This window comes from Triturus cristatus, chromosome 9 (assembly GCF_964204655.1).
Source record: "Triturus cristatus chromosome 9, aTriCri1.1, whole genome shotgun sequence".
NCBI classification, from domain to species: domain Eukaryota; kingdom Metazoa; phylum Chordata; class Amphibia; order Caudata; family Salamandridae; genus Triturus; species Triturus cristatus.
Genome location: NC_140592.1, coordinates 42553151 through 42580997, shown reverse-complemented (window position 1 = coordinate 42580997; position 27847 = coordinate 42553151). Strand labels below are relative to the sequence as shown.

At 58.3% G+C, this 27847-nt stretch overlaps 1 protein-coding gene across 4 annotated transcripts in view; it reads left to right on the top strand.

Annotated features, from left to right (window-relative positions):
* The window catches only part of LOC146797348 (rab GDP dissociation inhibitor alpha-like), a 231822-nt gene that overhangs the window by 86965 nt on the left and 117010 nt on the right, over positions 1-27847 (top strand). For all 4 annotated transcript variants that reach the window (XM_085627548.1, XM_085627547.1, XM_085627545.1 and 1 more), the window contains exon 2: positions 6205-6312. In XM_085627548.1, coding sequence (XP_085483674.1) covers positions 6205-6312 — 108 coding nt within the window. The remainder of the gene's footprint in view (positions 1-6204; positions 6313-27847) is intronic.

Sequence of the window (27847 nt, the reverse complement as noted above, 5' to 3'; positions counted from 1 at the left end):
GTGTCGTCGGTACTGGTTGAGAACCGGAGGGTGTTCTTGTGGACGATGGCGATTCCACCTACTGCTCCATTGGTGCGGTCCCTGTGGGTAATTTGTAGCCGTCCAGGATGGCTATGGTGATGTCGGGTGCCGAGGAGACGTTCATCCAGGTCTCTGTCAGAAAGGCGACGTCCGGGGAGGAGGTGTCGAGCAGGTCCCAGAGTTCGATGGCGTGTTTGCTTGCGGAGCGGGTCTTCAGTAGTATGCATCTGAGGTGGTTGCATTCTGTCGCGGTGGGCGGTTTGGCGGCTCGGAGGCTGGTGAAGCTGCAGCTCAGACAGGAGAAGGGTCCTTTGGTGTGCTTCGGGGCGGCCAGGAAACAGGTGTGCGGTCGTCCGGTGTTGAGTGCGTGGAGGGTGCTGGCGGTGTAGTGGCGGTGGTCAGTGTGGTGTTCGCGGGGACCAGGGGGTCTGGCGCTGTGCGGGATCCAGGCGCGGACAGGTGCAGACGGGCTTGCCTTTGGCGTGGCCGCGCATTGGCCACCATTATGAGGGGAGGTGGGAGGGAGGAGCAGCTGGGAGGCGGGAGCAGGGAACGAATGGGCAGGAAGTGGGCGGAGCCGCAGGGGACGCAGCAGCAGGAAAAACGGGAAAACGGGCGTGAGCACGGGGCTGGGAGAAAAGAAAACAGAAAGGCACCAAAAACAGGACAACAGAATCAAAAACAAAACAAAAGGCACAATAACAGAACACCAGAGTCCAAAAAATATAAGGCGCAAATAACAGAACGACAGAATCTGCAATGTGGACAACAGAGGCACACAACTCAGGCTAAGGAGCCCAAGCAGAGCAGAGCAGGGGAACACGGTCACACAGGTGGTGCTGTGCAGTGTGGGGGAGCGACCTACCTGAGTCAGGGTCAGGGTCGCGACCTCATATGGATAAATGGCTATGGGTCCCTGTTGTCTGTCATGTTAGCCACAGAGATATATAGAAAAGGTGTATTCACCCGGGTATTTTTCTAGGTTTCTTTGACTTGATTTGCTGGAGCCAGGTTAAGATCAGACCTGCAAATGAGACCACCTCGAATCTTTGCTGCTGTTGAGAAAAGGTCCTTAAAGGGCCCACTCAGTGTAAATAAAGACAGTTCTTTTTGTTCAGTCCTGCACTGCTAAGAATCGTCGCCTTTCACTTCTATACTGGGTTGAGTAGTAAGGAGGATCCTTCAGTCACACGAGATGCAGTTTGACACATTGCCACTTGTCTCTTCTATGCTCGGGTGTGAGTTGCAAGAGAGGCCCATCGTTTTGCAGTTTCACAGCTGTCTCTTCCATGCTGGAGAATGAGTGACAAGCGAGGTCCCTCTGGACTTATGATGTGCAGTTTCATACTTCACCACCTGTTTTATCTAAGCTGAGGTGTGAGTGGCAAAGGAGGCCCCTCTGTCCATCAACCAATCAGTGATTGTTAAGCGCAGCTACTCATCCGTGAGGGTCTCAAGGCGCTGTGGGGAGGCGAGGGAGGACATCAGGTCCTGAGGGGCGCTGGGGTTCAGTCAAAGAGCCAGGTCTTGAAATCCTTCCTGAAATGGGTCAGCGACGTGGATAGCCTGAGATGGAGAGGCAGGGTGTTCCAGGTTTTGCCGGCGAGGTAGGAGAAGGATCTTCCTCCGGTCCTAGTCTTGCGGATCAGAAGGGACGGTGGCCAGGGCTGTTCGGCAGAGCTGAGTTGTCTGATGGGTACGTGGAATGAGAGGCGGTGGTTCTGGTACGGTGTCATGGAGGGCTTTGTAGGTGTGTGTGAGGAGTTTGAACGTGACTCTTTTGTTAACTGGGGGCCATGTCTCATGATGTGCAGTTTCACACCTTGCCACCTGTCTCTTCTGCGTGGAGTGTGAGTGGCAGGGGAGTCTCATCTGTCTCATGATGTGCAGTTTTAGTCCTCACCACCTGTCTCTTCTGTGCTAGAATGTGAGTGGCAGGAGCAGCCCCTCCGTCTCATCAGATGTAGTTTCACACCTCGCAATCTATCTCTTCTCCACTGGAGTGTGAGTGTCAGGGGAGGCCCCTCTGTCTCATGATATGCAATTTCAGACCTCATCCCTTGTCTCTTCTGGGCTGAGGTATGAGTGACAAGGGAGGCTACTCTGTCTCATGACATTTAGTACCACACCTCACTATCTGTCTCTTCTGCACTGGAGTGTGAGTGGCAGGTGAGGCCCATCTGTCTCATGATGTGCACTTTCACATCTCTCCACCTGTCTCTTCTGCGTGGATAGTAAGTGGCAGGGGAGGTCCCTCTGTCTCATGATGTGCAGTTTCACACCTCTCCACCTGTCTCTTCTGCGCTGGAGTGTAAGTGGCAGGGAAGGTGCCTCTGTCTCATGATGTGTAGTTTCACATCTCGCCATCTGTCCCTTCTACGCTGGAGTGTGAGTGGCAGGGTAGGCCCATCTGTCTCATGATGTGCAGTTTCACATCTCGCCATCTGTCCCTTCTGCACTGGAGTGTGAGTAGCAGGGAAGGTCCCTCTGTCTCATGATGTACAGTTTCACATCTCGCCAATCTGTCCCTTCTGCGCTGGAGTGTGAGTGGCAGGGAAGGTCCCTCTGTCTCATGATGTGCAGTTTCAAATCTCGCCATCTGTCCCTTCTGCGCTGGAGTGTGAGTGGCAGGGGAGGCCCGTCTGTCTCATGTTGTGCAGTTTCACAGCTCACCACCTGTCTCTTCTACGCTGGAGTGTGAGTGGCAGGGGAGACCCATCTGTCTCATGATGTGCAGTTTCACATCTCGCCATCTGTCCCTTCTGTGCTGGAGTGTGAGTGGCAGGGAAGGTCCCGCTGTCTCATGATGTCCAGTTTCACATCTCGCCATCTGTCCCTTCTGTGCCTGAGTGTGAGTGGCAGGGAAGGTCCCTCTGTCTCATGATGTGCAGTTTCACATCTCGTCATCTGTTCCTTCTGCGCTGAAGTGTGAGTGGCAGGGAAGGTCCCTCTGTCTCATGATGTGCAGTTTCACATCTCGCCATCCGTCCCTTCTGCTCTGGAGTATGAGTGGCAGGGAAGTTCCCTCTATCTCATGATGTGCAGTTTCACATCTCGCCACCTGTCTCTTCTGCATGGAGTGTGAGTGGAAGGAAAGGTCCCTCTGTCTCATGATATGCAGTTTCACACCTTGTCACCTGTCTCTTCTATGCTGAAGTGTGAGTGGCAGGGAAGGTCCCTCAGTCTCATGATGTGCAGTTTCACATCTCGTCATCTGTCCCTTCTGCGCTGGAGTGTGAGTGGCAGGGAAGGTCCCTCTGTCTCATGATGTGCAGTTTCACATCTCGCCATCCGTCCCTTCTGCTCTGGAGCATGAGTGGCAGGGAAGGTCCCTCTGTCTCATGATGTGCAGTTTCACATCTCGCCACCTGTCTCTTCTGCATGGAGTGTGAGTGGCAGGAAAGGTCCCTCTGTATCATGATGTGCAGTTTCACACCTCGTCACCTGTCTCTTCTACGCTGAAGTGTGAGTGGCAGGGAAGGTCCCTCAGTCTCATGTTGTGCAGTTTCACATCTCGCCATCTGTCTCTTCTGCACTGAGGTGCGAGTGGCAGGGGAGGCCCATCTGTCTCATGATGTGTAGTTTCACACCTCACCACATGTCTCTTCTGAGCTGGAGTGTGAGTGGCAGGAAAGGTCCCTCAGTCTCCTGATGTGCAGTTTTACATATCGTCATTTGTCTCTTCTGCGCTGGAGTGTGAGTGGCAGGGAAGGTCCCTCTGTCTCCGGATGTGCAGTTTCACACCTCGTCACCTGTCTCTTCTGCGCTGAGGTGTGAGTGGCAGGGAAGGTCCCTCTGTCTCATGATGTGCAGTTTCACACCTCGCCATCCGTCCCTTCTGCTCGGGAGTGTGAGTGGCAGGGAAGGACCCTCAGTCTCATGATGTGCAGTTTCACACCTCGCCATCCGTCCCTTCTGCTCGGGAGTGTGAGTGGCAGGGAAGGTCCCTGTGTCTCATGATGTGCAGTTTCACACCTCGCCACCTGTCTCTTCTGAGCTGGAGTGTGAGTGGCAGGGAAGGTCCCTTTGTCTCATGATGTGCAGTTTCACATCTCGCCATCTGTCCCTTCTGTGCTGGAGTGTGAGTGGCAGGGAATGTCCCTCTGTCTCATGATGTGCAGTTTCACATCTCGCTATCCATCCCTTCTGCTCGGGAGTGTGAGTGGCAGGGAAGGTCCCTCAGTCTCATGATGTGCAGTTTCACACCTCGCCATCCGTCCCTTCTGCGCTGGAGTATGAGTGGCAGGGAAGGTCCCTCTGTCTCATGATGTGCAGTTTCACATCTCACCATTCATCCCTTCTGCTCGGGAGTGTGAGTGGCAGGGAAGGTCCCTCAGTCTCATGATGTGCAGTTTCACACCTCGCCATCCGTCCCTTCTGCTCGGGAGTGTGAGTGGCAGGGAAGGTCCCCAAAGTCTCATGATGTGCAGTTTCACACCTCGCCACCTGTCTCTTCTGAGCTGGAGTGTAAGTGGCAGGGAAGGTCCCTTTGTCTCATGATGTGCAGTTTCACATCTCGCCATCTGTCCCTTCTGTGCTGGAGTGTAAGTGGCAGGGAAGGTCCCTCTGTCTCATGATGTGCAGTTTCACATCTCGCTATCCATCCCTTCTGCTCGGGAGTGTGAGTGGCAGGGAAGGTCCCTCAGTCTCATGATGTGCAGTTTCACACCTCGCCATCCGTCCCTTCTGCGCTGGAGTATGAGTGGCAGGGAAGGTCCCTCTGTCTCATGATGTGCAGTTTCACATTTCGCCATCCGTCCCTTCTGCGCTGGAGTGTGAGTGGCAGGGAAGGTCCCTGTGTCTCATGATGTGCAGTTTCACATCTCGTCACCTGTCTCTTCTGCGCAGAGGTGTGAGTGGCAGGGAAGGTCCCTCTGTCTCATGATGTGCAGTTTCACATCTCGTCATCTGTTCCTTCTGCGCTGGAGTGTGAGTAGCAGGGAAGGTCCCTCTGTCTCATGATGTACAGTTTCACATCTCGCCAATCTGTCCCTTCTGCGCTGGAGTGTGAGTGGCAGGGAAGGTCCCACTGTCTCATGATGTGCAGTTTCACATCTCGCCATCTGTCCCTTCTGCGCTGGAGTGTGAGTGGCAGGGAAGGTCCCTCTGTCTCATGATGTGCAGATTCACACCTCGCCACCTGTCTCTTCTGAGCTGGAGTGTGAGTGGCAGGGAAGGTCCCTCTGTCTCATGATGTGCAGTTTCACATCTCGCCATCTGTCCCTTCTGCGCTGGAGTGTGAGTGGCAGGGAAGGTCCCTCTGTCTCATGATGTGCAGTTTCACACCTCTCCACCTGTCTCTTCTGTGCTGGAGTGTGAGTGGCAGGGAAGGTCCCTCTGTCTCATGATGTGCAGTTTCACATCTCGCCATCTGTCCCTTCTGTGCTGGAGTGTGAGTGGCAGGGAAGGTCCCTCTGTCTCATGATGTGCAGTTTCACACCTCTCCACCTGTCTCTTCTGTGCTGGAGTGTGAGTGGCAGGGAAGGTCCCTCTGTCTCATGATGTGCAGTTTCACATCTCGCCATCTGTCCCTTCTGCGCTGGAGTGTGAGTGGCAGGGAAGGTCCCTCTGTCTCATGATGTGCAGTTTCACACCTCACCACCTGTCTGTTCTGCACTGGAGCGTGAGTGGAAGGAAAGGCCTCTGTCTCATGGTGTACAGTTTCACACCTCACCACCCTTCTCTTCTGAGCTGGGGTGAGTGGGGCTTTTTTCATTACCTTAATTGTGTTTTTTGTTGCAAACAATATTATAACAGTATCATTGTTTGCGATTTAGTATGTCTTCTGCAATTGGAGTCAAATAATTATCCTTCCACCTTTTCTTTTTGCTTGCTTTTTTGGGGGACGAGTGTAATATTGTAATTCTGCGAGCAAGGTACTTTCCCATATTTATAAACGGAGGTGACGGCTTTGTCACTGTGCTGCCCCAGGCTATCATAGTAGGGACGTGTAGTACGTTGATATGTGCGCACTGCTCAGCAAGTGAACTGTGTCAACAGCTTTTCAGCAGCTAACAAGGGTACCTGACACATAGCAATAGAGTAAGCGACAAAGTCAGGTGCACTTGGGTGAGACAGGCAGAACTTGAAATTCTTGACCACTCAGAGGAAGAAGCTACCAAGGCTTGTTGTTTCTGGTGAAATCAGAATAATATGGTATTTGTTTGTCGTTAATGTTCCCAGGAATGTGTGCTGTCAGGACTCATGTCAGTGAACGGCAAGAAGGTTCTGCACTTGGACCGGAACCCATATTACGGAGGGGAGTGCGCCTCCATCACCCCCCTGGAGGAGGTAAGGACCTGTAAACTAACTGAACCCTGCCTGCGGTACCCAACCCAGTGTGTACATGTGAGTGCACCTTCATCACCCCTGGAGGAGGTAAGGACCAGTAAACTAACTGAGCCCTGCCTGCGGTACCCAACCCAGTGTGTACATGTGAGTGCACCTCCATCACCCCTGGAGGAGGTAAGGACCTGTAAACTAACTGAGCCCTGCCTGCGGTACCCAACCCAGTGTGTACATGAGTGCGCCTCCATCACCCCCCTGGAGGAGGTAAGGACCTGTAAACTAACTGAACCCTGCCTGCGGTACCCAACCCAGTGTGTACATGAGTGCGCCTCCATCACCCCATGGAGGAGGTAAGGACCTGAAAACTAACTGAACCCTGCCTGCGGTACCCAACCCAGTGTGTGCATGAGTGCGCCTCCATCACCCCCCTGGAGGAGGTAAGGACCTGTAAACTAACTGAACCCTGCCTGCGGTACCCAACCCAGTGTGTACATGAGTGCGCCTCCATCACCCCCCTGGAGGAGGGAAGAACCTGTAAACTAACTGAGCCCTGCCTGCGGTACCCAACCCAGTGTGTACATGAGTGCGCCTCCATCACCCCATGGAGGAGGTAAGGACCTGTAAACTAACTGAACCCTGCAAGCGGTACCCAACCCAGTGTGTACATGAGTGTGCCTCCATCACACCCCTGGAGGAGATAAAGACCTGTAAACTAACTGAACCCTGCCTGCGGTACAAAACCTGTGTAAATGTGAGTGCACCTCCATCACCCCCCTGGAGGAGGTAAGGACCTGTAAACTAACCGAACCCTGCCTGCGGTACCCAACCCAGTGTGTACATGAGTGCGCCTCCATCACCCCTCTGGAGGAGGTAAGGACCTGTAAACTAACTGAACCCTGCCTGCGGTACCCAACCCAGTGTGTGCATGAGTGCGCCTCCATCACCACCCCCCTGGAGGAGGTAAGGACCTGTAAACTAACTGAACCCTGCCTGCGGTACCCAACCCAGTGTGTACATGAGTGCGCCTCCATCACCCCCCTGGAGGAGGGAAGGACCTGTAAACTAACTGAGCCCTGCCTGCGGTACCCAACCCAGTGTGTACATGAGTGCGCCTCCATCACCCCATGGAGGAGGGAAGGACCTGTAAACTAACTGAACCCTGCCTGCGGTACCCAATCCAGTGTGTGCATGAGTGCGCCTCCATCACCCCCCTGGAGGAGGTAAGGACCTGTAAACTAACTGAACCCTGCCTGCGGTACCCAACCCAGTGTGTGCATGAGTGCGCCTCCATCACCCCCCTGGAGGAGGTACGGACCTGTAAACTAACTGAACCCTGCCTGCGGTACCCAACCCAGTGTGTACATGAGTGCGCCTCCATCACACCCCTGGAGGAGGTAAGGACCTGTAAACTAACTGAACCCTGCCTGCCTGCGGTACCCAACCCAGTGTGTACATGAGTGCGCCTCCATCACCCCCCCCTGGAGGAGGCGAGAACCTTTAACTACCTGAGCCCTGCAAGCGGTACCCAACCCAGTGTGTACATGTGAGTACACCTCCATCACCCCCTGGAGGAGGCGGGAACCTTTAACTACCTGAGCCCTGCAAGCGGTACCCAACCCAGTGTGTACATGTGAGTGCACCTCGATCACCCCTCTGGAGGAGGTAAAGACCTGTAAAGTAACTGAGCCCTGCGAGCGGTACCCAATCCAGTGTGTACATGAGTGCGCCTCCATCATCCCCCCCCCCTGGAGGAGGCGAGAACCTTTAACTACCTGCGCCCTGCAAGCGGTACCCAACCCAGTGTGTACATGAGTGCGCCTCCATCACCCCCCTGGAGTAGGTAAAGACCTGTAAACTAACTGAACCCTGCCTGCGGTACCCAACCCAGTGTGTACATGAGTGCGCCACCATCACACCCCTGGAGGAGGTAAGGACCTGTAAACTAACTGAACCCTGCCTGCGGTACCCAACCCAGTGTGTACATGAGTGCGCCTCCATCACCCCCCTGGAGGAGGTAAGGACCTGTAAACTAACTGAACCCTGCCTGCGGTACCCAACCCAGTGTGTACATGAGTGCACCTCCATCACCCCCCTGGAGGAGGTAAGGACCTGTAAACTAACTGAACCCTGCCTGCGGTACCCAACCCAGTGTGTACATGAGTGCGCCTCTACCACCCCCTGGAGGAGGCGAGAACCTTTAACTACCTGAGCCCTGCAAGCGGTACCCAACCCAGTGTGTACATGAGTGCGCCTCCATCACCCCCCTGGAGTAGGTAAAGACCTGTAAACTAACTGAACCCTGCCTGCGGTACCCATCCCAGTGTGTACATGAGTGCGCCTCCATCACACCCCTGGAGGAGGTAAGGACCTGTAAACTAACTGAGCCCTGCCTGCGTGTTGGACAGGCCACACGAAGGGCTTGCTCCCTCCCCGCACGACAGGGCCCGAGCTCCGGCCCACCAGGCATAACCCACGAAAAGCACCTGTACCCCGTCTCACGACGGATCTTCTGCCCTCGGACCTCTACTCATCACGGGGCCCAGCCCCACCGGCTCCCCCGGCCGGTTCAAGCCGCCATCTTGGGCCCTGCACCACGAGGCCGCGTGGCCTAGCCCCGACCCTAACCCCGGGCCTGGCCGGCCCCGACATCCCGGCACCACCATCCACCCGGGAGGTGAGCGGACCACTTGGCAGGTCAATGGGAGGACGAAGTGTCAAGAGCTCTTCCCCCGCCAGGTGCCGATCGCCTCCAGCTCCCCCAGGCGCTGGCTCCACCCCCTGCTGGGTGTCTGGACACCTTCATCCCGGGCCCTCCGACCTCCAAGTGCGAGGGTCCGGACATCAAAGGGCGGCTGCCCTATAACTGGGGCAACTCCGGAGCAGGAAGGCAGTTGTATCCTGGAGTCGAGAGACACCGAGAGAACTCAGCCTTGACGGACTACTGGCGCTGCCGTAGCCCGCTCTTGTGAACCATCGTCCTGCCTGCTGGCGCTGCCGCGGCCTTCTACAACATCCATCCTCGTCGGGACCTGCTGGCGCTGCCGCGGCCCGTTGTAACGACCATCCTCACCGGGACCTGCTGGCGCTGCCGCGGACCGTACCTCGACCATCTCCACTGGGACCTGCTGGCGCTGCCGCGGACCGTACCTCGACCATCTCCACTGGGACCTGCTGGCGCTGCCGCGGACCGTGTACCGACCATCTCCACCGGACCTGCTGGCGCTGCCGCGGCCCGTACCAACTAAGCTCGAGGATTGTGAGCTAATCATCATCTCATCCAAACTACCTGACTGGTAGACAGACTGTCCCGCTACCCCTTACCCTGCTTTGAGAGACTTGAATCGAGGGGACCCCTGAGTCCAGACCTCCTTGTACCATTCAACCGTACCCTAAGAAGTGCTTATAAAGAACCCTGAACCTTATCCGTGTGTGGTATCTGTCTGTGGGGGGGAAGTTACTTGTCTGTACGATCGCTGGAGACGGCTCTCCCTGGAGACCTCTCCTCCTGACCCCGGCCGACCCTCCCGGTCCGTCTACCCTTTCTAACATTGGTGGCCAGCGGCGCGATCCGAATCAACGCGTAATCGTACAGAGAGTAGCTCACCCCACGACAAAAACACAATGTCAGCCAAAGATAGCAACTCCACCGAGAAATTCCAAATGGATAAAATAGAAGAATACAACCACCGCGAACTGAGACAATTCTGCATAGAACTTGGCATTGCTACCACCGGCCTGAGTACCAAAGATGATCTAAAACACGCCCTAGAGTCGTGGACAGAAACTGGGGTCGCCGGACCCTCCGACCAAAGCAGCATCACACCAGAGGGGAACGCCACGGCTCCCGAGGAGCGGGGAACGGGCCTCTCGCAGGAGGAGATCCGAGAAAGAGAAAGAACCAGATTGCACGAGTTGGAAATGGCACGACTCAAGATGGATGGGGAACTCAAGTTAGCTGAACAGAAACTCAACCTCGAGCACATGCGGCTCCGAGATGAACGAGAAGAGAAGCAGAGACAGAGAGAGCTGGAGGAGAAAAAAATAACGCTCGAGCACGAGCGCAAACTGGCGGAAATAGAACTTCGGAAACAGAATAAGGAACTGGGGGTGCCTGAGCGACCACACACCCCGGGGCCAATCGAGAAAAAAGTCCACATCCCCAAGGATGTTGTCCGCGAGTATGTCCGAGAAGACGACATACAACAGTGGTTTAAAGCCTACGAGATCGCCATGACCTCCCACCGGATCGACCGGAGTGATTGGGGAGCCGGACTTTGGGGGAGGTTTATCAACGAGGGTCGCGATGCCCTACTGCAGCTCCCAGATCACCAAATGTCGTCCTACGACCACATGAAGGCTGCCCTCCTCACCCGCTACGGCCTCACACCCGAGATGTACCGCCAGAGGTTCAGAGATTGCACCCGGATCCCAGGTACAACTTGGGTAGAATACGTGAACTATTTCAGCCGTGCCTTCGAGGGTTGGATAAAGGGGAGCCAGGTCACCACCTACGAACAACTCTTTAACCTGATGGTATGGGAGCACCTGTCAAACAACTGCTTCGTCGAGCTCAGGCAGCACCTCCTCGACAGTAAGCTGACTGACCCCCGGCAGCTCGCCGCCGAAGCTGACCGATGGGAAAGCACCCGAGTGGGCCGGAGGGGGCCACACGAACAGAACAGAAACAACCAAGGCCAGCACCGTCCTCGGGGAGGAGGAGGGGGCCAGGGGCGAGGGAGAGACGCCTTGCCCACAACACCCGTGGCCAGCACCCCGGCTCCGGCCGGTCGGGGCAACCCCCCGTGGCGTCCTGGGGTCCGAGCCAACGTCACGTGCCACCGATGCCAGCGAGTCGGCCACTACGCCAATGACCCGAGCTGCCCGCAGAACCAAACACCCAAGCCCCGCCAGGTAGCTGCCGCCGCCCTGGGGGAAGAGCGATCATTGGAGGAACCAGAGGAGTATGAGCCGGCCCAGCAAGAGTGGGAACCGGCCGCCATGGTCCTGGCGTGCTTAGGGGGAAGAGACATGGTCCCGCGGGCTCCCCTACCCGCTAACACCAGGAAATACGGTCAGTGGGTGACCATTAATGGACAACGAGCCGAGGCCTTGCGTGACACAGGCGCCAGTGTGACGGCCGTCCGCTGTCACCTGGTGAAGCCCGAGCAGATCCTGCCGAACATTCTCTGCCCCGTCCGCTCGGCAGACAACTCTGAAAGTATGTGTCAAATGGCCTGCGTCCCATTCGAATGGGGAGGGGTCTCCGGCCTGTTGAAGGTGACGGTCCGGGACGATGCCCCCGTGGACTGCCTCCTGGGGAATGACCTCGAGAGTTCCCCGTGGGCCACCGTTGAGAGAAGAGAGCACCTGGGGATGCTGGGCCTCCCGGACTGGGCCTGCATAACCACCCGGTCCATGGCCGCCCGTGCCGTCCCTCGATCAGAAGAACCAGAATGGCCAGCACCCCCGCCCCCAGTCGCCCCAGTAGAAGACAACGACGAGGCCAGCCTCCCAGACTCGACGACCGAAGGGGACGCGCAACCCCAGGACCTTCCTGACCTGGCTCAGTGGCGTCAAGAAGGGGGGCCCACCCCAGAACAGTTCCGCCAGGAACAAAAGACCTGTCCCTCCCTCGAGGGACTCCGCCAACAAGCCAGCGCCCAGAACACAGGGGACTCCACCGGAACTCACTGGGTCTACTGGGATAACGACCTGCTATACAGCGAGCAAAGAATCGCCGAGCTGGGGGCCAGTCGAGTACTGGTGGTACCTCTCCGCTTCAGAGACTTTCTGCTCAACCTGGCCCACGATGTCCCCCTGGCTGGACACCTGGGCCAGGATAAAACGTACAGCCGCCTAGTGACCCACTTTTTCTGGCCAAAAATGAGGAACGACGTCCTGAACCACTGCCGATCTTGCCCCACATGCCAAGCCAGCGGGAAGAGTGGTCGGAAGCTGAAAGCCCCTCTGCAACCCTTCCCTGTGGTCACCACCCCGTTCGAAAGGGTGGGGATAGACATCGTGGGGCCTCTGGACCCCCGCACGGCACAAGGACACAGGTTCATCTTAGTACTGGTGGACCATGCCACCCGCTACACCGAGGCGGTGCCCCTACGGACCGTGACAGCTCCGGTGGTTGGCCGGGCCCTAATGGGGATCTTCTCCCGGGTAGGCTTCCCCCGAGAAGTCGTCAGCGACCGAGGCACGAACTTTATATCCAAATACATGAAGTCCCTCTGGCAACAATGCGGGGTCACCTACAGATTCACGACCCCCTATCACCCCCAAGGGAACGGACTAGTGGAGCGTTTTAACCGCACCCTCAAGGGGATGATTGGGGGATTGGAAGAGCCCCTCCGTCGCCAGTGGGATGTACTACTCCCGTGCCTCCTCTTCGCTTACCGAGAAGTTCCCCAGAAGTCCCTCGGTTTTAGCCCTTTCGAACTCCTGTACGGGCACCCTGTGCGAGGGCCCCTCAGCCTAGTAAAAGAAGGTTGGGAGATGGCCCCCCTAAAGACCCCTCCAGACGTCTTCAAATACCTCCTGGCCCTACGCAACCAGACCCGGCGCTTCAGAGAGATGGCCAAGGCGAACCTCGAGGCCAGCCAGGAGGACATGAAGAAGTGGTATGATCACAATGCCTCCTCCGTTGAGTTCGAGCCTGGACAACAAGTATGGGTGATGTCCCCCACCGAACCATGTGCCTTGCAAGATAAGTGGACGGGGCCCTTCAAAGTGGTCGAGCGCAAAAGCCCCGTCACTTACCTCATCGACCTGGGGACCTCCCGGAACCCCCTTCGGGTCCTCCACACCAACCGACTCAAACCACACTTTGTGCGCTCAGAACTCAGCCTCCTGATGGCTACGGACAGTGGGGCAGAGGAGGACTCCGAACCCCTCCCGGATCTTCTGAAGACTCAGGAGAATGACGGCTCCGGGGACGGGGTCAGGCTCTCTGACACCCTCACTTCGGAGCAACGCCAGGGCTGCCGGAACCTCCTGCTGCAGTTCGCTACCCTGTTCTCCCTCACCCCCGGGGTCACCCCTTGGTGTTTGCACGACGTGGACACCGGGGACAGTCCCCCTGTCCGACACCGGGCCTACCGCGTACCAGATCGGGTGCGGGCCTGCATACAGGAGGAGGTGGCCAAGATGCTCACAATCGGGGTCATCGAGCCCTCGGACAGTCCCTGGGCCAGTCCGGTTGTATTGGTCCCCAAAGCCGCTGCCCCCGGCACCGCACCTGAACTGAGATTCTGCGTCGACTACCGGGGCTTGAACGCTGTCACCCGGACCGACGCTCATCCGATCCCCCGAGCCGACGAGCTGATCGACCGGCTGGGGGCCGCCCGCTACCTCAGTGTCTTCGACCTAACAGCGGGCTACTGGCAGATCGGCCTCACACCCAGGGCTCAGGAACGGTCAGCCTTCTCTACCCCCGATGGCCACTACCAATTCAAGGTCATGCCCTTCGGCATGAAGAATGCCCCCGCCACGTTTCAACGCCTCGTGAACCAGGTCTTGGCGGGGCTCGAAGAGTTCAGCGCTGCCTACCTGGACGATATCGCTGTCTACAGCCGCCACTGGCCCGACCACCTCCGTCACCTCCAAGAGGTCCTACAGGCCCTCCAGCGGGCCGGCCTCACAATTAAGGCCGGCAAGTGCCAAATTGGCCAGGGGTCTGTGACCTACCTTGGGCACCAAGTGGGAAGCGGGCTGGTGGCCCCGCTACAAATTAAGATTGCTGCCATCCAGTCCTGGCAGCCCCCCGTCACCCAGACCGAGGTCCGAGCCTTCTTGGGGCTCACCGGCTACTACCGGCGGTAGTAGCCGGTAGTAGCCGGTGAGTTTAAAGCCTATGAGATCGCAATGATCGCAAGTGGTTTAAAGCCTATGAGATCGCAATGACCTCCCACCGGATCGACCGGAGTGATTGGGGAGCCGGACTTTGGGGGAGATTTATCAACGAGGGTCGCGATGCCCTACTACAGCTTCCCGATCACCAAATGTCGTCCTACGACCACATGAAGGCTGCCCTCCTCGCCCGCTACGGCCTCACGCCCGAGATGTACCGCCAGAGGTTCCGAGACTGCACCCGGATCCCAGGTACAACTTGGGTAGAATACGTGAACTATTTCAGCCGGGCCTTCGAGGGTTGGATCAAGGGAAGTCAGGTCACCACCTACGAACAACTCTTCAACCTTATGGTATGGGAGCACCTGTCAAACAACTGTTTCGTCGAGCTCAGGCAGCACCTACTCGACAGTAAGCTGACTGACCCCCGGCAGCTCGCCGCCGAAGCTGACCGATGGGAAAGCACCCGAGTGGGCCGGAGAGGGCCACACGAGCAGAATCGAAGCAACCAAAGCCAGCACCGTCCTCGGGGTGGAGGAGGAGGCCAGGGGCGAGGGAGAGACGCCTTGCCGGCAACCCCCGTGGCCAGCACCCCGCCTCCGGCCGGCCGGAGCAACCCCCCGTTGCGTCCTGGGTTCCGGGCCAACGTCACGTGCCACCGATGCCAGCGAGTCGGCCACTACGCCAATGACCCGAGCTGCCCGCAGAACCAAACACCCAAGCCCCGCCAGGTAGCTGCCGCTGCCCTCGGGGAAGAGCAATCATCGGAGGGACCCGAAGAGTATGAGCCGGCCCAGCAAGGGTGGGAACCGGCCGCCATGGTCCTGGCATGCTTAGGGGGAAGAGACATGGTTCCGCGGGCTCCCCTACCCGCCAACACCAGAAAATACGGTCAGTGGGTGACCATTAATGGACAGAGAGCCGAGGCCTTGCGTGACACCGGCGCCAGCGTGACGGCCGTCCGCTGTCACCTGGTAAAGCCCGAGCAGATCCTGCCGAACATTCTCTGCCCCGTCCGCTCGGCGGATAACTCTGAGAGCATGTGTAAGATGGCCTGCGTCCCGTTTGAATGGGGAGGGGTCTCCGGCCTACTGAAGGTGACGGTCCGGGACGATGCCCCCGTGGACTGCCTCCTGGGGAATGACCTCGAGAGTTCCCCGTGGGCCACCGTCGAGAGAAGAGAGCACTTGGGGATGCTGGGCCTCCCGGACTGGGCCTGCGTAACCACCCGATCCATGGCCGCCCGTGCCGCCCCCCGATCAGAAGAAACCGAATGGCCAGCACCTCCGCCCCCGGTTGCCCCCGTAGAGGACAACGGCGAGTCCGACCTCCCGGACCCGACTACCGAAGAAGACGCGCAACACCAGGACCTTCCGGATCTGGCTCAGTGGCGGCAAGAAGGGGGGCCCACCCAAGAACAGTTCCGCCAGGAACAAAAGACCTGTCCCTCCCTCGAGGGACTCCGCCAACAAGCCAGCACCCAAAACGCCGGGGACACCACCGGAACCCACTGGGTCTACTGGGATAACGACCTGCTCTACAGCGAGCAAAGAATCGCCGAGCTGGGGGCCGGTCGAGTTCTGGTGGTACCGCTCCGCTTCCGAGACTTTCTGCTCAACCTGGCCCACGACGTCCCCCTGGCTGGACACCTGGGCCAGGACAAAACGTACAGTCGCCTGGTGACCCACTTTTTCTGGCCGAAAATGAGGAATGACGTCCTGAACCACTGCCGATCTTGCCCCACGTGCCAAGCCAGCGGGAAGAGTGGTCGGAAGCTGAAAGCCCCTCTGCAACCCTTCCCTGTGGTCACCACCCCGTTCGAGAGGGTGGGGATAGACATTGTGGGACCTCTGGACCCCCGCACGGCGCAAGGACACAGGTTCATCTTGGTACTAGTGGACCATGCCACCCGCTACCCCGAGGCGGTGCCCCTACGGACAGTGACCGCTCCGGTGGTTGGCCGGGCCCTGATGGGGATCTTCTCCCGGGTAGGCTTCCCCCGAGAAGTCGTCAGCGACCGAGGTACGAATTTCATATCCAAATACATGAAGTCCCTCTGGCAACAATGCGGGGTCACCTACAGATTCACGACCCCCTATCACCCCCAAGGGAACGGACTAGTGGAGCGTTTTAACCGCACTCTCAAAGGGATGATTGGGGGATTGGAAGAGCCTCTCCGTCGCCAGTGGGATGTACTGCTCCGGTGCCTCCTCTTCGCCTACCGAGAAGTTCCCCAGAAGTCCCTCGGTTTTAGCCCCTTTGAACTCCTCTACGGGCACCCTGTGCGAGGGCCCCTCAGCCTAGTCAAGGAAGGTTGGGAGATGGCCCCCCTCACGACCCCTCCAGACGTCTTCAAATAAATCCTGGCCTTACGAAACCAGACCCGGCGCTTCAGGGAGATGGCCAAGGCGAACCTCGAGGCCAGCCAGGAGGACATGAAGAGGTGGTATGACCACAATGCCTCCTCCGTTGAATTCGAGCCTGGGCAGCAAGTATGGGTGATGTCCCCCACCGAACCATGTGCCTTGCAGGATAAGTGGACGGGGCCCTTCAAAGTGGTCGAGCGCAAAAGCCCCGTCACTTACCTCATCGACATGGGGTCTTCCCGGAACCCCCTTCGGGTCCTCCACACCAACCGGCTCAAACCACACTTTGTGCGATCCGAACTAAGCCTCTTGATGGCTACAGACAGTGGCACGGAAGAAGACTCCGAGCCCCTCCCGGATCTCCTGAAGACTCAGGAGAAGGACGGCTCCGTGGACGGGGTCCGGCTCTCTGACGCCCTCACTTCGGAGCAACGCCAGGACTGCCGGGACCTCCTGCTGCAGTTCGCTGCCCTGTTCTCCCTCACCCCCGGGGTCACCCCCTGGTGTCTGCACGACGTAGACACCGGGGACAGTCCCCCTGTCCGGCACCGGGCCTACCGCGTACCAGATCGGGTACGGGCCTGCATACAGGAGGAAGTGGCCAAGATGCTCACGATCGGGGTCATCGAGCCCTCGGACAGTCCCTGGGCCAGTCCGGTCGTATTAGTTCCCAAGGCCGCTGCCCCCGGCTCCGCCCCTGAACTGAGATTCTGCGTCGACTACCGGGGCTTGAACGCTGTCACCCGGACCGACGCTCATCCCATCCCCCGAGCAGACGAGCTGATCGACCGGCTGGGTGCCGCCCGCTACCTTAGTATCTTCGACCTAACGGCGGGCTACTGGCAGATCGGCCTCACACCCAGGGCTCAGGAACGGTCAGCCTTCTCTACCCCCGATGGCCACTATCAATTTAAGGTCATGCCCTTTGGCATGAAGAATGCCCCCGCCACGTTCCAACGCCTTGTGAACCAGGTCTTGGCGGGACTTGAAGAATTCAGCGCTGCCTACCTGGACGATATCGCCGTATACAGCCGCCACTGGTCCGACCACCTCCGTCACCTCCAGGAGGTCCTACACGCCCTCCAGCGGGCCGGCCTCACCATTAAGGCCGGCAAGTGCCAGATTGGCCAAGGGTCTGTGACCTACCTTGGGCACCAAGTGGGGAGCGGGCTGGTGGCCCCACTACAACTTAAGATTGCTGCCATCCAGTCCTGGCAGCCCCCCGTCACCCAGACCGAAGTCCGAGCCTTCCTGGGGCTCACCGGCTACTACCGGCGGTTCGTGAAGGACTACGGCAGCATCGTGGGGCCCCTCACGGGTCTCACATCCAAGAACCAACCGAAGCGGGTCAACTGGACTCCTGATTGTCAAGCGGCCTTCGAGGAGCTGAAGGCCGCCCTGTGCACCGCCCCGGTGCTCCAGGCCCCCGATTACAGTCGGGAATTTGTGGTGCAGACCGACGCCTCCGACCACGGCATCGGAGCCGTCCTCTCTCAGTTGAACCCCGAAGGTCATGACCAGCCGGTGGCCTTCATCAGTCGACGTCTCCTGGCCCGAGAACAGCGTTGGAGCACCATCGAGAGGGAGGCATTTGCAGTAGTGTGGGCCCTCAAAAAGCTCCGACCCTATCTCTTCGGTACCCACTTCCGGGTACAAACCGACCATCGACCCCTGCAATGGCTGATGCAGATGCGGGGGGAAAACCCAAAACTCTTGCGCTGGTCCATTTCCCTGCAGGGAATGGACTTCACCGTGGAGCACCGACCAGGCCAAGACCACGCCAACGCGGATGGCCTGTCCCGCTTTTTCCGCCTCGACGAAGAGAGTCCCCAAGGAGATGGGTGACTCTCCCCGCCTTCAGCTGGGGGGGACGCATGTTGGACAGGCCTCACAGACGGCTTGCTCCCTCCCCGCTCGACAGGGCCCGCACTCCGGCCCACCTGGCATATCCCCACGACAAGCACCTGTACTCCGTCTCCCGACGGACCCTCTGCCCTCGGACCCCTACTCATCACGGGGTCCAGCCCCACCGGCTTCCCCGGCCGGGTCAAGCCGCCATCTGGGGCCCTGCACCACGCGGCCGCATGGCCTCCCCTCGACCCTAACCCCGGGCCTGGCCGGCCCCGACATCCCGGCACCACCATCCACCCAGGAGGTGAGCGGACCACTTGGCAAGTCAATGGGAGAACGAACTGTCAAGGGCTCTCCCCCGCCAGGTGCCGATCGCCCCCAGCTCCCCCAGGCACTGGCTCCACCCCCTGCTGGGTGTCTGGACACCTTCATCCCGGACCCTCCGACCTCCAAGTGCGAGGGTCCGGACATCAAAGGGCACCAGCCCTATAACTGAGGCAGCTCCGGAGCAGGAAGGCAGTTGTATCCTGGAGTCGAGAGACACCGAGTGAACTCAACCTTGACGGTCTACTGGCGCTGCCGTAGCCCGCTCTTGTGAACCATCGTCCTGCCTGCTGGCGCTGCCGCGGCCTTCTGCAACAGTCATCTTCCTGGGACCTGCTGGCGCTGCCGCGGCCCGTTGTAACGACCATCCTCACCGGGATCTGCTGGCGCTGCCGCGGACCGTATATCTTCCGGGGACCTGCTGGCGCTGCCGCGGCCCGTTGTAACGACCATCCTCACCGGGACCTGCTGGCTCTGCCGCGGACCGTATATCTTCCGGGGACCTGCTGGCGCTGCCGCGGCCCGTTGTATCGACCATCCACACCGGGACCTGCTGGCGCTGCCGCGGCCCGTACCACCTAACCACCAAGCTCGAGGATTGTGAGCTCATCATCATCTCATCAGAACTACCTGATTGGTAAATAGACTGCCCCGCTACCCCCTTCCCTACCTTGCGAGACTCTAATCGAGGGGACCCCTGAGTCCAGACCTCCTTGTACCATTCAACCGTACCTTAAATAAGTGCTTATAAAGAACGCTGAACCTTATCCGTGTGTGATATCTGTCTGTGGGGGGGAAGTTACTTGTCTGTACGATCGCTGGAGACGGCTCTCCCCGGAGACCTCTCCTCCTGACCCCGGCCGACCCTCCCGGTCCGTCTACCTTTTCTAACAGTCCCCAAAGCTGCTGCCCCCGGCACCGCACCTGAACTGAGATTCTGCGTCGACTACCGGGGCTTGAACGCTGTCACCCGGACCGACGCTCATCCGATCCCCCGAGCAGACGAGCTGATCGACCGGCTGGGGCCGCCCGCTACCTCAGTATCTTCGACCTAACAGCGGGCTACTGGCAGATCGGCCTCACACCCAGGGCTCAGGAACGGTCAGCCTTCTCTACCCCCGATGGCCACTACCAATTCAAGGTCATGCCCTTCGCCATGAAGAATGCCCCCGCCACGTTTCAACGCCTCGTGAACCAGGTCTTGGCGGGGCTCGAAGAGTTCAGCGCTGCCTACCTGGACGATATCGCTGTATACAGCCGCCACTGGCCCGACCACCTCCGTCACCTCCAAGAGGTCCTACAGGCCCTCCAGCGGGCCGGCCTCACAATTAAGGCCGGCAAGTGCCAAATTGCCCAAGGGTCTGTGACCTACCTTGGGCACCAAGTGGGAAGCGGGCTGGTGGCCCCGCTACAACTTAAGATTGCTGCCATCCAGTCCTGGCAGCCCCCCGTCACCCAGACCGAGGTCCGAGCCTTCTTGGGGTTCACCGGCTACTACCGGAGGTTCGTGAAGGACTACGGCAGCATCGTGGGGCCCCTCACGGGTCTCACGTCCAAGAACCAACCAAAGCAGATTAACTGGACCCCCGATTGTCAAGCGGCCTTCGAGAAGCTGAAGGCCGCCCTGTGCACCGCCCCTGTGCTCCAGGCCCCCGATTACAGTCGGGAATTCGTGGTACAGACCGACGCCTCCGACCACGGCATCGGAGCCGTCCTTTCTCAGTTAAACCCCGAAGGTCATGACCAGCCGGTGGCCTTCATCAGTCGACGTCTCCTGGCCCGAGAACAGCGCTGGAGCACCATCGAGAGGGAGGCCTTCGCAGTGGTGTGGGCCCTCAAAAAGCTCCGGCCCTATCTCTTCGATACCCATTTCCGGGTACAAACCGACCATCGACCCCTGCAGTGGCTGATGCAGATGCGGGGGGAGAACCCAAAACTCTTGCGCTGGTCCATTTCCCTGCAGGGAATGGACTTCACTGTGGAGCACCGACCAGGCCAAGACCACGCCAACGCGGATGGCCTGTCCCGCTTTTTCCGCCTCGACGAAGAGAGTCCCCAAGGAGATGGGTGACTCTCCCCGCCTTCAGCTGGGGGGGACGCATGTTGGACAGGCCACACGAAGGGCTTGCTCCCTCCCCGCACGACAGGGCCCGAGCTCCGGCCCACCAGGCATAACCCACGAAAAGCACCTGTACCCCGTCTCACGACGGATCTTCTGCCCTCGGACCTCTACTCATCACGGGGCCCAGCCCCACCGGCTCCCCCGGCCGGTTCAAGCCGCCATCTTGGGCCCTGCACCACGAGGCCGCGTGGCCTAGCCCCGACCCTAACCCCGGGCCTGGCCGGCCCCGACATCCCGGCACCACCATCCACCCGGGAGGTGAGCGGACCACTTGGCAGGTCAATGGGAGGACGAAGTGTCAAGAGCTCTTCCCTCGCCAGGTGCCGATCGCCTCCAGCTCCCCCAGGCGCTGGCTCCACCCCCTGCTGGGTGTCTGGACACCTTCATCCCGGGCCCTCCGACCTCCAAGTGCGAGGGTCCGGACATCAAAGGGCGGCTGCCCTATAACTGGGGCAACTCCGGAGCAGGAAGGCAGTTGTATCCTGGAGTCGAGAGACACCGAGAGAACTCAGCCTTGACGGACTACTGGCGCTGCCGTAGCCCGCTCTTGTGAACCATCGTCCTGCCTGCTGGCGCTGCCGCGGCCTTCTACAACATCCATCCTCGTCGGGACCTGCTGGCGCTGCCGCGGCCCGTTGTAACGACCATCCTCACCGGGACCTGCTGGCGCTGCCGCGGACCGTACCTCGACCATCTCCACTGGGACCTGCTGGCGCTGCCGCGGACCGTACCTCGACCATCTCCACTGGGACCTGCTGGCGCTGCCGCGGACCGTGTACCGACCATCTCCACCGGACCTGCTGGCGCTGCCGCGGCCCGTACCAACTAAGCTCGAGGATTGAGAGCTAATCATCATCTCATCCAAACTACCTGACTGATAGACAGACTGTCCCGCTACCCCTTACCCTGCTTTGAGAGACTTGAATCGAGGGGACCCCTGAGTCCAGACCTCCTTGTACCATTCAACCGTACCCTAAGAAGTGCTTATAAAGAACCCTGAACCTTATCCGTGTGTGGTATCTGTCTGTGGGGGGGAAGTTACTTGTCTGTACGATCGCTGGAGACGGCTCTCCCTGGAGACCTCTCCTCCTGACCCCGGCCGACCCTCCCGGTCCGTCTACCCTTTCTAACACTGCGGTACCCAACCCAGTGTGTACATGAGTGCGCCTCCATCACACCCCTGGAGGAGGTAAGGACCTGTAAACTAACTGAGCCTTGCCTGCGGTACCCAACCCAGTGTGTACATGAGTGCGCCTTCATCACCCCCCTTAGAGGAGGCGAGAACCTTTAACTACCTGCGCCCTGCAAGCGGTACCCAACCCAGTGTGTACATGAGTGCGCCTCCATCACCCCCCTGGAGGAGGTAAGGACCTGTAAACTAACTGAACCCTGCCTGCGGTACCCAACCCAGTGTGTACATGAGTGCGCCTCCATCACCCCCCTGGAGGAGGTAAAGACCTGTAAACTAACTGAACCCTGCCTGCGGTACCCAACCCAGTGTGTACATGAGTGCGCCTCCATCACCCCCCTGGAGGAGGTAAAGACCTGTAAACTAACTGAACCCTGCCTGCGGTACCCAACCCAGTGTGTACATGAGTGCGCCTCCATCACCCCCCTGGAGGAGGTAAAGACCTGTAAAGTAACTGAGCCCTGCGAGCGGTACCCAACCCAGTGTGTACATGAGTGCGCCTCCATCACCCCCCCCCCTGGTGGAGGCGAGAACCTTTAACTACCTGCGCCCTGCAAGCGGTACCCAACCCAGTGTGTACATGAGTGCGCCTCCATCACCCCCCTGGAGGAGGGAAGGACCTGTAAACTAACTGAACCCTGCCTGCGGTACCCAACCCAGTGTGTACATGAGTGCGCCTCCATCACCCCCCTGGAGGAGGTAAGGACCTGTAAACTAACTGAACCCTGCCTGCGGTACCCAACCCAGTGTGCACATGAGTGCGCCTCCATCACCCCCCTGGAGGAGGTAAGGACCTGTAAACTAACTGAGCCCTGCCTGCGGTACCCAACCCAGTGTGTACATGAGTGCACCTCCATCACCCCCCTGGAGGAGGTAAGGACCTGTAAACTAACTGAACCCTGCAAGAGGTACCCAACCCAGTGTGTACATGAGTGCGCCTCTATCACCCCCCTTAGAGGAGGTAAGGACCTGTAAACTAACTGAGCCCTACCTGCGGTACCCCACCCAGTGTGTACATGAGTGCGCCTCAATCACACCCCTGGAGGAGGTAAGGACCTGTAAACTAACTGAACCCTGCCTGCGGTACCCAACCCAGTGTGTACATGAATGCGCCTCCATCGCACCCCTGGAGGAGGTAAGGACCTGTAAACTAACTGAGCCCTGCCTGCGGTACCCAACCCAGTGTGTACATGAGTGCGCCTCCATCACCCCCCTGGAGGAGGTAAGGACCTGTAAACTAACTGAGCCCTGCCTGCGGTACCCAACCCAGTGTGTACATGAGTGCGTCTGCATCACCCCCCTGGAGGAGGTAAAGACCTGTAAACTAACTGAACCCTGCCTGCGGTACCCAACCCAGTGTGTACATGAGTGCGCCTCCATCACACCCCTGGAGGAGGTAAGGACCTGTAAACTAACTGAGCCCTACCTGCGGTACCCCACCCAGTGTGTACATGAGTGCGCCTCCATCACACCCCTGGAGGAGGTAAGGACCTGTAAACTAACTGAACCCTGCCTGCGGTACCCAACCCAGTGTGTACATGAGTGCGCCTCCATCACCCCCCTGGAGGAGGTAAAGACCTGTAAAGTAACTGAGCCCTGCGAGCGGTACCCAACCCAGTGTGTACATGAGTGCGCCTCCATCACCCCCCCCCCCTGGAGGAGGCGAGAACCTTTAACTACCTGCGCCCTGCAAGCGGTACCCAACCCAGTGTGTACATGAGTGCGCCTCCATCACCCCCCTGGAGGAGGTAAGGACCTGTAAACTAACTGAACCCTGCCTGCGGTACCCAACCCAGTGTGTACATGAGTGCGCCTCCTCCATCACCCCCCTGGAGGAGGTAAAGACCTGTAAACTAACTGAACCCTGCCTGCGGTACCCAACCCAGTGTGTACATGAGTGCGCCTCCATCACCCCCCTGGAGGAGGTAAAGACCTGTAAACTAACTGAACCCTGCCTGCGGTACCCAACCCAGTGTGTACATGAGTGCGCCTCCATCACCCCCCTGGAGGAGGTAAAGACCTGTAAAGTAACTGAGCCCTGCGAGCGGTACCCAACCCAGTGTGTACATGAGTGCGCCTCCATCACCCCCCCCCCCTGGTGGAGGCGAGAACCTTTAACTACTTTTAGATCATCTTTGGTACTCAGGCCGGTGGTAGCAATGCCAAGTTCTATGCAGAACTGTCTCAGTTCGCGGTGGTTGTATTCTTCTAATTTATCCATTTGGAATTTCTCGGTGGAGTTGCTATCTTTGGCTGACATCGTGTTGTTGTCGTGGGGTGAGCTACTCTCTGTACGATTACGCGTTGATTCGGATCGCGCCGCTGGCCACCAATGTTAGAAAGGATAGACGGACCGGGAGGGTCGGCCGGGGTCAGGAGGAGAGGTCTCCGGGGAGAGCCGTCTCCAGCGATCGTACAGACAAGTAACTTCCCCCCCCCCCACAGACAGATACCACACCCGGATAAGGTTCAGTGTTCTTTATAAGCACTTCTTAAGGTACGGTTGAATGTTACAAGGAGGTCTGGACTCCGGGGTCCCCTCGATTCAAGTCTCTCAAAGCAGGGTAAGGGGTAGCGGGACAGTCTGTCTACCAGTCAGGTAGTTTGGATGAGATGATGATTAGCTCACAATCCTCGAGCTTAGTTGGTGCGGGCCGCGGCAGCGCCAGCAGGTCCCGGAAAGATGGTCGATGTACGGTCCGCGGCAGCGCCAGCAGGTCCCGGTGAGGGTGGTCGTTACAACGGGCCGCGGCAGCGCCAGCAGGTCCCGGAAAGATGGTCGATATACGGTCCGCGGCAGCGCCAGCAGGTCCCGGTGAGGATGGTCGTTACAACGGGCCGCGGCAGCGCCAGCAGGTCCCGACGAGGATGGATATCGTAGAAGGCCGCGGCAGCGCCAGCAGGCAGGACGATGGTTCACAGGAGCGGGCTACGGCAGCGCCAGTAGTCCGTCAAGGCTGAGTTCTCTCGGTGTCTCTCGACTCCAGGATACAACTCCCTTCCTGCTCCGGAGTTGCCCCAGTTATAGGGCAGGCGCTCTTTGATGTCCGGACCCTCGCACTTGGAGGTCGGAGGGCCCGGGATGAAGGTGTCCAGACACCCAGCAGGGGGTGGAGCCAGCGCCTGGGGGAGCTGGAGGCGATCGGCACCTGGCGGGGGAAGAGCTCTTGACACTTCGTCCTCCTATTGACCTGCCAAGTGGTCCGCTCACCTCCCGGGTGGATGGTGGTGCCGGGATGTCGGGGCCGGTCAGGCCCGGGGTTTAGGGTCGGGGCGAGGCCACGCGGCCTCGTGGTGCAGGGCCCAAGATGGCGGCTTGAACCGTCCGGGGGAGCCGGTGGGGCTGGGCCCCGTGATGAGTAGAGGTCCGAGGGCAGAAGATCCGTCGGGAGACGGGGTACGGGTGCTTTTCGTGGGTTAAGCCTGGTGGGCCGGAGCTCGGGCCCTGTCGTGCGGGGAGGGAGCAAGCCCTTCGTGTGGCCTGTCCAACAACTACCTGCGCCCTGCAAGCGGTACCCAACCCAGTGTGTACATGAGTGCGCCTCCATCACCCCCCTGGAGGAGGGAAGGACCTGTAAACTAACTGAACCCTGCCTGCGGTACCCAACCCAGTGTGTACATGAGTGCGCCTCCATCACCCCATGGAGGTGGGAAGGACCTGTAAACTAACTGAACCCTGCCTGCGGTACCCAACCCAGTGTGTACATGAGTGCGCCTCCATCACCCCCCTGGAGCAGGTAAGGACCTGTAAACTAACTGAACCCTGCCTGCGGTACCCAACCCAGTGTGTACATGAGTGCGCCTCCATCACCCCCTGGAGGAGGTAAGAACCTGTAAACTAACTGAACCCTGCCTGCGGTACCCCACCCAGTGTGTACATGAGTGCACCTCCATCACCCCCCTGGAGGAGGTAAGGACCTGTAAACTAACTGAACCCTGCCTGCGGTACCCAACCCAGTGTGTACATGAGTGCGCCTCCATCACCCCTCTGGAGAAGGCGAGAACCTTTAACTACCTGAGCCCTGCGAGCGGTACCCAACCCAGTGTGTACATCAGTGCACCTCCATCACCCCCTGGAGGAGGCGAGAACCTTTAACTACCTGAGCCCTGCAAGCGGTACCCAACCCAGTGTGTACATGTGAGTGCACCTCCATCACCCCTCTGGAGGAGGGAAGGACCTGTAAACTAACTGAGCCCTGCGAGCGGTACTTGGCCCAGTGAGCACATATGAGTGTGGGGGACATTGCTGATCTCAATAGAACATGCTCAGATCAGATGGAGTTTTTATGCTAATATGATGTGTTTTTTTTAGACAACATGTAATAAAAAGAATAGTTACTCCATCCAAAAAAAGTCCATCAGGGTCAATGTTGTATATGCTAAATTTTTATGTATTTGAATTATTTTCCCATTATCATGATTATGCAGATATGGTTGTATTAATTTTGTTTTGGTTCTGAATGTTTATTGTTGATCCCCTTTGATTGAAAATTGCACAATTTTAGAGGGGAGAAGCATGGAACTGGTCTTGAGGAACACTACATTCAAACATCGGGTAAAATTAAACACTGTGGAAATATCTAGTTCTGCTCAATCGGATGAAAGACATGTTACCTCTACCTCATATTGGAGCCACTCTCTCCAATTTTTGTCCTACTTTGTGTTAATCTTTTCTTTTTAAGTGTGGCTATCTCCTGCACTACTTCAAACTTTTGATCTCATTACAAAATGGCTGCCTGCAGTGGGACACACTCATGGCTCACCACGCGGTACTTTCCTACCTCGACTGTCCTTACATCACATGTTTTTTGCTGAGCCTTTGGCTCACATAAATCTCCCCACTTAAGCACTTGGGAGATCTTCTTTGCCTTCCTGATTTTCCTATCATGTATCTCCCTCCTCTTTTTTGGAGTACTTAGGGGTCAATTACAATAGCGGGTGGATCGCCATTCCTACCCACCCGCCTACCATTTCCCCCCGCCATATTACGATGGTGGGGGGGACCCCGGCGGACGGAAAGACCGTCCGTCGGTTTTCCGCCCGTCGACAAGTCGACCGGGAGGAAAAGGGGTATAATATGGTGGCAGTGTCTGCAAGACACCGCCATCCATATTATAATGCAGGCAGGGATGTGCCTTTCCATGGTGGCGTTGCCGGACAGGCATGCGGTGTCTGCATGTGGGGTGGTGTTGGGGGGTGCACATGGGGGTACCTATGGTACCCCCCTGCATTTGCATGCGGGCGGTGCTTTGAGCACCGCCCGCCACAATGTTGTGGATGGGGGATGCCACTGCCACCGTGGCGGTGGCATCCTAATTGCCGGTGCGGGACCGCCGCACCACTGGCGGCTGGTGCCAGCACCGTTAGGGTGGTAAGCGGATGAAAGTCCACCCGCCATCCTAATAGGCCCCTTAGTTTGAGTCCTCCACCACCTCAATTTTCCCCCCAAACTGTTTATGTTCCACTCACAGGTGATCAGATTGTTAAGCCAGTTACATAGCTAGGCCTTAGGCCTGTGGCGGCCACTGCGTATTCCGCCCGCGGTGACCTAATCAAAGAGCAGGGGGGGTGGTGCTTCATGCGGCCACGACAGACGCAGGTAAGGGGGAGGGGGTGATGCCGATTCTTACAGCCATTGGTAAGAGCGGGGGATGGGGGGCAGCCGCAGCCCCTAAAACTCGTGCCGCATGGGCCGGTCCACCCCCCCCCCAGCTATGCAACTGTGTTAAGCTATCGCAGAGAGAGGATAAAGTATTAATGTAACAATGTCTCCACCAAATGTATACTACTTTTAATGGGTACACTGACAAAATGTCGAAACCCAAAATATCC